Consider the following 11,917-nt stretch of genomic DNA (forward strand, 5'->3'; position numbering starts at 1 on the left):
AACAGGCTGTAAAGAAGCTTTATGACATCGATGTTGCCAAGGTCAATACCCTAATCAGGCCTGATGGAGAGAAGAAGGCATATGTTCGACTGGCTCCTGATTATGATGCATTGGATGTTGCCAACAAAATTGGGATCATCTAAACTGAGTCCAGCTGGCTAATTCTAAATATATACTTTTTTCTCAGAAAAAAAAAAAAAAAAAAAAAAAAAACTTGATTGGGCAGCCCCTCCTGGATGCCCATAGACGTCTCTCACTGAAAAGGACAGAAACTGAGAGAAGCAATGGCATCACTTTAATCCCTTTATTGATATGGCTGGTGACAGTAGCAAGGGCTTTCTCATCTATGGGGATTTGGGCAGCTCGATGAGGATGTAGACAGGATGTCACCAGAACTGGAGTCTCAGGCCTCCTCACTTGTCCTTGGCGTGGACCGTCTCATCAAGCAGAGACTTGGTGCCATCCCCCAAAAGGGATGGAGCTGCTGGATGCTCTCTATCATGGTCTCCAGGTGCTGTGGGGCGATGCGTTTCTTGTGCTTGTCCTGAGCCTCCTTGCCAGCCTGGTCCAGGATGTTAGCTGTCAGAAACTCTAGGATGCCAGCGAGGAAGAATGGTGTGGTGGACAGTCGCTGTGCAAAGCCACCTTCTCTCAGGTATCGCTCCACTCGGCTCAAGGGAAACTGGAGTTCTGCCCGGGAAGAGCGGGAAATTGCTTTCTTCCTGGGCTTCGAAGACTTCCTCCCTTTTTTCTTCCCAGCCATGGCGTTTGAAAAAACTGCCCTAGCTTGAACTGTCCTGTGACAAGAACTGCTGAAACTAACAGGGATCACAACTGCTCTGGGCTTTTTATTATTTAGGATTTGGCTTGGTGACTCTCAGGGCTTTGTGATGTCATGGGTGACCACTGAGCTCTGGTGAGGCTTCTGTCTATGCAGGTCTATGATATGAACCTGGTTGTCCCAGTAACTGGATATAGTATTTAAGAGAACAGTAACCTTATAAGAAACTTTAAAGCTCTAGAAAATTTCTGTTTTGATGAGAGCATTACCTTATATTTAGCACATCATTTAGGTACTCTGGTCTCAGCCTTGCATTGAATCTGAGTGCCTTACATTCCTCTGAAAATACTGAGCAACTCAGAGTCATGCTAAGTCACATGTGTAGTAGACTTCTACTTTTCTCACTCAGTATGGTGTAATAAAAATATTTTTCTACCATCTATGCAATTAATTAAATATTCATGATAAGTAGTTTTTATATTGTTTTGTTGGATTAGTCTTCTAAATATTTATATCATCAGTAAAATTTTTCTTATGACTTAAATTGCTTTCTTCACTACTTTTCTTGGCACTCTATCTTTGTTTTAAACTTTAAAATTCTAACAAATGTTATTAAAGTGGAAACTCTTCCTTGCCTATAGTGTAAAATTTGCAGCTATCCATTTGCTTCTTGACTTTCATGGTCTCTCAACTACTTTACATATATTTGTTTTCTGTAGTCACTAATAGGCACACAACCTATGGTGGAGTTTCAGTTAACTTTCTGTCTTACCGTAAATCAAAGTTTTACCAAAAACTTATATATTCATATAAGAGTTCTTGATACACATTCATATTTATGTTTTATGACTCTCCTTTGAGCTAGTTATAGTATCTTTCAGTTTATTTAATACCTTTTATATAATTATGGGTAAGTTAATAAGTAGTGATATCTACATGACTGTTATAATTTTATTTGGATAATAAAATTATTATCCAGTAATTTTATTTGTCAGGAATACCCTGACAAATCAATGCATTCACTTATGTAGAGTTGTGTAAATTTCATTGACAACAGTACTTCACATGTAGGTTTAAATCATTTACCTGCTTTTTAATATATGTGTGTTCATCCATGAACTCTGTGGGTTCTTGATACAAAGTTTTTATATTGTCTTTAACATCACTGCTTCTGTTTTGTTTTCTTTCATTTACAGATGATAAGTTATTCTTCACTGTTGACTACCATGGTTGTAATTTTTAATTTTAATTTTCACATAAAATAAAATTTTCAAGACTCATCTAAACAACACTGTATATCAAGACTTCATTTTTTGTTATAAAATCCATTGTACACATTGTATCATTTTGGCTTATCTACTAAAAGTTGATGGAGATTTGTCCTTTGATGTTATTATAGATATTGCTGCAATGACCATCCATGTAGAAGATTTTTGTGAGTATACATTTTCTGTTTCCTTGAATATATAATACAAAGTACAGCTACTTGGTTATATGATCAAAATTTGTTTTATCATACATGGTTTTGGATATTTCTCTACATAATTGATTGTCAAGTAGTGCTCTCTACTGCTGGGGACACAATAGAAGTTTTTTTCAGGTTGTGCATGTTGGTCTACTTTTGAAACACCTTAAAAAGAACTTCATTCTATCTAGAAAAATTATTGGATATTGTTACCAAGGAATTTTCCTGTTTTGTAGTTACTTTTGTTCCATGCCTAAAATTTGTAGACTTGACTGAAAATTACTGTGTCTCTGTCCAAAATATCTACTAGACTGTAAATTAGTTAACCTTTACTCATGTAACTCTGAGAGATGAATTTGATTTTGTCTACATGGTTGATTTAATAACTGTCGATGGGATTGGAGGAGCACAGATCTGAATGTGACCAGGTATGAAATACGACAAGAGGCAAGGTACTAAATGTAGTTTCTGGCCTCTACTTCTCTAACACTGTTTGCCTGCTGCATTTTCTGGGCACCAGAAACTAAGAATCTTTTCTCTGTGACATACGTAACATTGTCTTTCTTTGGATAGTTACACAAGCACTGAATTTGCTGAAACTGAGTGCCATGTTAAACTTCTTGTACCTTATATTGTGGGTGTCAAGTAATGTATCACTGTTATGGTTTTTGTGCATTTGCCCCTCAAATCGTCATGCAGTCTTTGAGGTGTTGTCATATACTCTGTGATTAATTCATGATAAAAGGCTTCTGTTTCAATTAATATTTTAAAGAAGACTTTTAATATAATCATCAATGCTTCTTTTTTGTTTCATGATTTCATTTATTACTCTTTTTTAACCAAATATATACATGAATGGCAGTATGGCCATAATTGGTATGTCATAACAAACAGTACGTTATTAAAGACCAGAATGACAGGCATTCAAAGCATTAACCTACCATTAAACACTGCTTTCTACAGTGCAGTTGCTTAGTTCACAGGAATCAGCATACATAGTTAGTCGAGGTGAGAAACCTACCAAAGAACTGCCATTTTCAAAGACATGCTGAAGATTCTCAGGACAATTGCTTTACCCATCTGTGCATATAAATGTATGACTTTGGCCTTGTCATATTTTCTAGCTTTCCTCAAGATCTCCCTTTCCTTTTAACTGTGTTATGCCTTTCAGTTTTATTTCATCCTCTGAGTTCTTATACTAGGGAGACGATAGGATATTTACACATGTTCGTTTGGTTTGTTTCACTTATGAGTATATTTCAAGTGGAATCCACTTATACGTAAAGGCTTCAAGTTTATCCTGCTTTGTAGCTGAGTAGTACTCCATTGTATAAAAATACCACATCATTTTCATCCATTTCTTAGGCAATGGGCATCTTATCTGTATCCAAGATTTGGCTATCACAAATTGTGCTTTTATGAGCATACGTACACATATATAACTATAATATGATGTTTTCAGTTCCTCTGGGAAGTTCCCAATAGGGGGATAGCTGGTTTGAATGGGTTTTCCAGTCCTAGTTTTTGAAGGAGTCTGCACACTGATTGCCACAATGTTTGAATTAGGCTACATTCCCACCAGCAGTGGAGAAGAGTTCCTTTTTCCCCACAGCCTCTCCAACATTTGTTGTTGATTGATATCCTTATGAAAGCCATTCTTTCTGGGGAAAGATGGTATCTCAGTGTTGTTTTAATTTGCAATTCACAGATGGTTTTGTGGTGTGGAGCATTTTTTCATATATTTGTTCACTTCTATAATTTTGTCCTTTTAGATGTGTGTGATAATCTCAGATACCCATTTCTGAATTGGGTCTTTAAATTTTGGGGCCATAATATGCTCTAATTCTTTATATTTTCTAGAGCAGATCTTTTTCTGAGTGCTTTTTAGGCAAGATTTTTTTCCAAATTTCTGGGTTTTCTTTTTCACTTTGTTGGTAATTTTTTTTTTTTTTTGATTTGCAAAAACTTTTCAATAAGAGGAGGCCAAGTCTTTAATTCTTTCAAGTACTACCCATGCAATTTGACTTTTGTTCATGAACACTTTGCCTACCCGTATGTCTTCAAGAGTTCCTCCTACTTTCTCTTCCAGGAGATTTAGTGTTTCTGTTTTAATCCTTGTATCTTTAATCCATTTTGACTTTAGCTCAGTACATGCTGATAGACCTGGGTCAAATTTTATTTTTTGGCATGGAGTGAGCCAGTTTTTCCAGCACCATTTGTTAAAGAGGCTATCTTTATTCCAGTAAGCATTTTTGGCCTCTTTGTCAAAGGTAGGGGGGCCCAGTGGCTTTTAGAGGCTTCTGTATTTTTCATCTATTCCATTGACCCTCAGGTCTATATCGTTGCAGTACCATGCTGATTTTAGTACAGTAGCCTTGTAGTATAATTTCAAATAAGGAATTGTAATGCCTTCTGCCTTGCCTTTGTTGCATATCATTGCCTTTGTTATTTAGGTATTTTGTGGTTCTAAATAAATATTAGTAACGATTTCTCTAGGTGTGTGTGGTATGTTGGTGCTAGTTTGATAGAGAATGCTTTAAATCTGTACAGATATTTTGGGAGTATTGCCATCTTCACAATATTGGTTCTTCCTTCCAGGAGCATGGAATATCTTTCCATTTTCTGAAATACTATGATTGCTTTTTTCAGAGTACAGTAATTTTCCTTGAAAAGATCTTTTGCTTTTTTAGTTAGATTAATTCCAAAGTATTTCATTTTCCACTGTGCTGTTGACATTTGGGTATTGACTTTATATCCTGCTATGCTACTGAACTTGTATAGCAATTGTAGTACCTTCTTGGTGAAGTATTTTGGGTCTCCCAATTTTAGTGTCCTGCCATCTGCAAATAAAGATAATTTAACTTCTTCACCTATTGTTATTCCTTTTATTTTTCTGTCTTTTCTAATGTATTTAGCTAATGAATCCAGAACTGTATTGAATAGGAGGGGCTATAGAGGACATCCTTGCCTTTTACCAGATCTGAGAGTAAAGTATTTCAGTTTTTCCCCATTTAGAATTATGTTGGCCCTTAGCTTGTCATAGATGGTTTTTGTTAGATTGAGGTAGAGGCCATATACTCCAATTTTATGCAGGACTTTAAACATAAATAAATGTTGGACTTTTTCAAAACCTTTCTTGCATAAATTGAGATGACCATGTGATTTTTGGATTTGGCCCTATTGATACAGTGTATTACGTTTATAGATTCACATATGTTGAACCATCCTTGCATCCATGGGATGAATCCTACCGGGTCATGGCGTATAATCCTCTTGATTTGCTGTATTCTACTTGCTAGGATTTTATTGAGGATTTTTGCATCTATGTTCATGACAGAGATTGGACTGTAGTTCTCTTTTTCATTACATCTTTCTCTATTACTTGTCTCCAGTAATGATTTGGGAAGGATTACTTCCTTTTCAATTTCTTTAAAGAATTTGAGTAGCATTGAGATTATGTCTTTTGTAAATTTCTTGAAGAATTCAGCTGTGAATCCATCACAACATTGACTTTTTATTGTTAGTAGGTATTTTATTTTCTATTTTATTTCATTGTTCTTTGTTGGGTTGTTGAGAGTTGTTATATCTTATTGAATCAGTTTTGGGAATTTGTACCTTTCTGGGAGTCTGTCCAGTTTTCCTGCATTTTTGAGTCTGTTAAAGATTCTCCAAATCATATCGATCATATCCTTAATTTCAAATGGTCTGTGGTAATTTTACCCTTTTCATTCCTCATTGCTTGAATTTGAATCTATTCCTTTAATCTTTTTAATGAAGGTAGCTAGGGGTTTATCTGTTTTATTTAATCTTTCAAAGGGCAAGCTTTTTGATTCGTTAATTCTTTGTGTTGTTTTCTTCGTCTCAAATGCATTAATTTCTGCTCCAAACTTTATAATTTCCTCCCATCTCTGAGCTCTGTGTTTGGTTTCCTCTTCCTTTTCTAGATGTTTGAGGTGCAGCATTAGGGTATTTACTTGTTCCTGTTCTGTTTTACTAATGTGTGTTCTCACAGGTAGAAATTCCCCTTTAAGAACTGCGATCACTGCATTCCCTAAATTCCAATACATTGTGCTTGAATTGTCATTGAATTGTGGATATGGTTTAATTTCTTCTGTGTACTATTGGTTGCTGAAGAGGCTGTTGCTTATTTTCCATATATGTATGCTATTTTGTGGTTTCTTTTGTCATTTACTTCAATTCCTTTTCATTGTGGTCAGATAATATGCATAGGATAATTTCTGTTTTCTTGCATATACTTAAGCATGACCTATGGACTAGTATGTGGTCTGTTGTAGAAAGTGACCCATGTGCAGCTGAGAAAAATGTGTATTCCCATGTGGTTGCATGGAACATTGTGTGTATGTCCACTAAGTCCATTTGTTCCAAGGCTGGTTCAGTTCTGCTACTTTTTTGCTAATTTTTTGTCTGGTTAACCTATCATTTTGGGATAAGGGGGTGTTAAGGTATCCTGTTAAGATTTTGCTATTGGATATTAGATTTTTCATCTTGATTAAGTTTTTCTTATATATTTGGCTGTTCTCATGTTTGGTGTGTATATGTTTATGACCTTTAAATCTTCTTGTGTTTTTCTCCTAACCAGCATGTAGTAGTCTTCTTTATGTCATTTGATCATTCTTGGTTTGAAATTGCGACTAGGTTTGAAATTGTCTGCGAACTGGATTGCTACCCCGATTTCTTCTTATGTGCTTGTTCATGTAGTATCTTTTTCCATCTGTTGCCTTTCAGCCTATGAATTTCTTTATGAGTTAAGTGTGTTTCTTGTATACAACATAGTGTTGGATTTTGCTTCCTAATACACTGTGCCAGTCTAGTCCTTTTAATTGGTGAATTGAGTCCATTTATATTGATGGTTATAATTGAGATGTATTGACTTACGATCGACATATTTACCTGGTGTTGTATACCTCTTTTTCTCCTGTGTTTAATTGTTTACTTTTTTTGGCAGGTTCTTTCCATTCTCATTCATGGAGTTGCGGTCTTTTTGATCCCTCTCTATAATATCTTTTAGTCATTGGTTTAGGGTTGATTTTGACATCACTAAATTCTTTAGTTGTTCTTTGTCTTGGAAGTGTTACACTTCTGCATGAAACTGGAGAAAGCGTTTTGTAAGGTATAGCCGTCTGGGCTGGAATTTGTTTTCTTGGAGGACTTGAAGTAATGTTCTCCATGGTCTTCTTCACTTTATGGTTTGTGAAGAGAAATCTGTCCTTATTTTGATGGTTTTTCCTTTAACTGTGATCTGTTTCTTCTCTCTATTGGCTTTTAGTATATTAATGTTGTGCTGATATTCTGGTATCTTGATTATTATATGTCTAGGTGTGGTTTTCATAGGGTTGGTGCTATTTGGAGGCCTACATGCTTTGGTTACCTGAATATCAGGTTGTTTCCCCATGTTTTGGAAATTTTCTGCTATTACTTCTGCCCATATTCTTTTATATCATTTGTATTGCCTACTTCTTTTTCATTGATGCCTACTAGTCTTATGTTGCTCATCTTTGCATCATCTTGAAGATGTTGAGTTATTTTTTTCCTCCATCCTTGTTGGTTTCAAGTGATCTTTTCTTACCTTTTCAATAGCTTAAATGATGTCTTCAAGGTCTGAATCTTTATCTTCACTTTCATTGAAATGATTTTGCCAGCTTGTGATTTAGTTTAAATTTCCTGTATATCTCTTTGTATCTGCTTCATGCATTCTATTTCTTGACTGAATTTTTTATTCAAAGAATCCATCATTGTGTATTCTGCTCTATTTTTTATCAGTGTATTCTTTAGAAGTACCCAGTAATTCTTTCTTTCTAGCTATTCTTTATTTTTTACTTCAGAGATATTTGTGATCTGATTCCCTCTATACCTTTCTTCATTTATTTCTTTACTTCAGACACTATTATTTCAGAGCTTTCAAGTGTGTGACATCCAATTTCTTCCATGCTGGTGTCTATTGCATTTGTTCTGGTTGAGCTTGGGGCCTGAAACTGCATTTTGATTCTTCTCGTTGTCGTTTTGTATTGCACTCTCCTCTGACCTTTGGTGTGTAGATTTGTTGCTGTTATTACATTAGCACCTACTGATATTCTCACCCAAGAGGGATTATGTGGTTAAGGCAGTTACAGTTTTGTATTTACAGAACCACAATTATGAACACTAATAATAGGTAGTGATATTTAACCTTTGTCAAATTTTTGTAACTAATGGGTTTGTATTTTCGCCCATAAGAGGAAACTTTTATGTCTGTGTAGCTAAGCAGATATTAAATTGTGAATTTTTATTTAAAATAGTTCCCCTAAATTCTGCCTAGTCACCTCTGCTTGATGTGCCTGGGGTCTTCCAGGCAGACTAGTTCTTCCTGGTTACCTGTTTCCCCCTCTATAGATCAAGAGTGAAAGAGAGGATGCTCTCATAGATCAGGGTCTATCAAGTGTCACAGCTTACCAGATCTGTATCTACCAATTTTGACGTCATCCAGTGGTGCTTAACTTGGGTCTGGTTGCTCTGCTCTGCTTTTTCCGGCTTCATCCTGTGGACATGAACCTGTTGTGCCCCTCTATCAAGGTGTTCAGCTCCTGGATTAGTTGGGTGCATCTGGCCCCTAGCCTCTCTGCAGGGAGTTCTGCCACAGGGGTCTATACCAGGTCTGTGTGTTGGACGAGATTCCCATGTGTTCCCTGATCATCCCACACACACACTTGGCCTGGGCTCTTGCCAGAAAGCAGGCTAGCATGAGGGATTTCCCACACACATGGGGGCTTGGACACTGGCTGGAAAGTGATCCAGTGAAGAACAAAGTGGAAGGCAAGAGAAAGTAGAAGTGAGAATGGGCATGATCTATGTGCATGTAGATAAAATCATGGTGAAATGCATTTGCTTGGACAATATATATATATATATATATATATATATATATATATATATATATATTTTAAAGAGAGCGAAAATAATAAATTCTTTCCAAAGTACCTGTACTCTTTTCTATAACCACTAGCAATAAATGTACACCAACTTTTAATGTTGTTACTGCTTTGAAATCAAATTTATTCTAATCAGTAAAGAAAACTAATACTTGTACATATTAATGGGATATTAGTCATTATTTTATCTTGGATACCCTAATAGATGGGTAGTGATAATTCATTGTAATTTAATTTGCATTTCTAAAGTGGATAATTATGCTGAATATCTTTTTTATACATCAGATTGTCTTCTCCATTTTTTTCTTCCACAATATTTATCCTCATTGGTTTTTATTAGCCACACTATTCCATTTTATTAAAAATTAATTTTCAACATGATTTAGAGACGCATTTGCTAATTTGCTGAACTCTCTTTGCATTCCAGCATACCCAAGAGAATAATAGGTAGGAACTTAGGTTCAAACTAGCCCCGATAAGGTGAAGTGTGCTTTGAAGTGATCAGTTGAATGTTGTCTACTCAAACATTGCCTAAAATTTCAGGCAATACCACTCTTCATGTCTGAGATTTTCTCAGTTCTGTATGCAGACATCAGAAATCATTAGAAGAATATCTATTTTCTTTGTACAATACTCTCAAACTATTCCCACATTAAATAATTTCTGAAAAAACTATAAAAGTATGTTAGATTTAAAGTTCCTTCAAAAAGTGATCTCACAGCAGACTCACATGTAGAAACGTCAGATTGTCCCCCTAGTGTAAGAACATGAAAGAGTAAATAAAATCTAAAAGATACAATATATATAGTGAAATGGAAAAAAATAAATTTAGTTGATTTCTAATTGATGGTCAACTTGCTACACACAGCTAAATTGAACTAACTTGTTGCTGGTATGGGAGGCCTACCTGAGTATTGTTGCCAGCAGCATAAAAGGCAGAATAGGAAAATCTGTTAATACACTTTTAGGGATACTGTTCAGAGAAGCTGTTTTGGAGCTGTTGGAAACTGATGGTTCTCCTGGGCTGTTCTGCTGGGTGACCTTGTCATGCTGGATTTTCTGATGATCTTGGCTGTTCTTGTTGAAGGAGGAGCTCAAGACCTTCGTTGTCACTGAGAATACCTACAGTTCATTTTGGAGGAGCTCTGGTCTTCGTCTTGAGCATCACTTCCTGGCTCTAGACTGGAAGATGGTGCGTGCCTCAGTCTTGTTTAGGAGCTTGTTTTATTGGCTTTCTGATGTGAACACATCCTTCCTCATCTCTGGAGGTCATTGGGACTTCACTGTTGCTGAGGATGGCTGTGGTACTTGGTGGAGCTCTGGAACTTGAGCATTGCTTGCTAGCTTCAGTTCTGATCCCTCAGCTTGGTAGCACAGATCCTTCGTTCCACTTTCACAGACTTTCTAGCTTCCACCACTGACCTTTTGGCCTTTCCAGTGCCAATCCATGAAGTGGGCATGCATGAGATTTTGTTGTTGGTTCCAGACCTCTAATTGGACTAGTGAAGTGCATTTTTATGAACTCTAGGATTTCAGCTGTACTCATACAAGATATTAGGATGCTGGCCCTCAGCTGGATTCTTTGGTTTTTAGTGTGTCGACAGATTTTCTGCACTCCTTGCACATGAATGTTGGAGAGATTCATTATAAGATAATATAAAAATGTGTTCTTTATTACATTTTTTTCCTGCAAAAATCTAAAAGCACAACACATTAGGAATAAATTGTGATGAAGGAAAGGAGAGAAGACAGGGAAAAGGGATGTGGGTGGCCAAATAGCTCAGCAGATTAAAGCACTTGAAAGTAGCTGCATGGGCCAGGGGTTTGATCTCTGGGCCTGACATGTTGGCCCCACACCAGGGGCCCACTGAGATGGCAATTGAGACTGGGCATGGTGTCACACCCCTGTAATCCTAGCACTTGGGAGGCTGTGAACAGAAAACTCACTATGGTTTCAATCTAGCAGTGAGACCCTGAACATCCTGTAGACCCTTCCCTAAGAATACATATACACAAGAAAAAATTCAGGAAAAGCAAATGGCTACTTAGTTGGACAAAATTTGAGACTGGGTATGGTGGTGTGCACCTGTAATCCCAGCTCTTAGGAGGCTATAATCAGGTGGACCACTATGAGTCCAATCTAGTTGTGAGACCCTGAACACCTGTAGACCCTTCCCTAAAATACCAAAAAAAAAAAAAAAAAAAAAGATGGGAAAAAAGCAAGGTGAAAAATCATGTATGTATATACACAGGATAGCTAACATGATTATACTACCAATTACTGTGAGTTTTTCAGGGTAACACCTAATGCTTAAAATTTTTATTTTGACCAATTTTATGTGCTTCTATCTATAAACTGAACAACTACATGGAAGACAGCAATGTTCAATATAACAACTACTGTTGAACACCTTTCACCTTTTTAAAAAATTGTGTATAATTTCTAATGTCTTATCTTTTATATCTCTTTTATCTTTAAATTAAATTTTAAAACGTCATCTTATTTTCCCAATCATAAAATTGCTGGTCAATAGAAAACGGCCACATGTTTTGATTAAATGAAGACAAAAAGCAAGCATTACCTATAATTCTATTTTTAAATGTTCCAAGTTGTTTTAGCATTTATTTGTCTCTTGTATACTTGATAATTTCATATATTTTGCCATAACTTGTAGCACTAAAATAAATGACTGAAGAATGTCTTATACTGGTGAGACACATCATCATTTGTTACTAATGGACTAC

At 36.1% G+C, this 11,917-nt stretch overlaps 1 protein-coding gene across 1 annotated transcript; it reads right to left on the bottom strand.

Moving 5' to 3' along the window:
* Nucleotides 1–403: 403 nt before the first annotated feature.
* Nucleotides 404–763, bottom strand: LOC101590589 (histone H2A-Bbd type 1-like). Its single transcript, XM_004647573.1, has one exon. The coding sequence runs from the start codon at nt 761–763 to the stop codon at nt 404–406; it is 360 nt and encodes a 119-aa protein (XP_004647630.1).
* Nucleotides 764–11,917: the final 11,154 nt, after the last annotated feature.

This window comes from Octodon degus, unplaced genomic scaffold (genome assembly GCF_000260255.1).
Source record: "Octodon degus isolate 3935 unplaced genomic scaffold, OctDeg1.0 scaffold00313, whole genome shotgun sequence".
In the NCBI taxonomy this organism is placed as follows: domain Eukaryota; kingdom Metazoa; phylum Chordata; class Mammalia; order Rodentia; family Octodontidae; genus Octodon; species Octodon degus.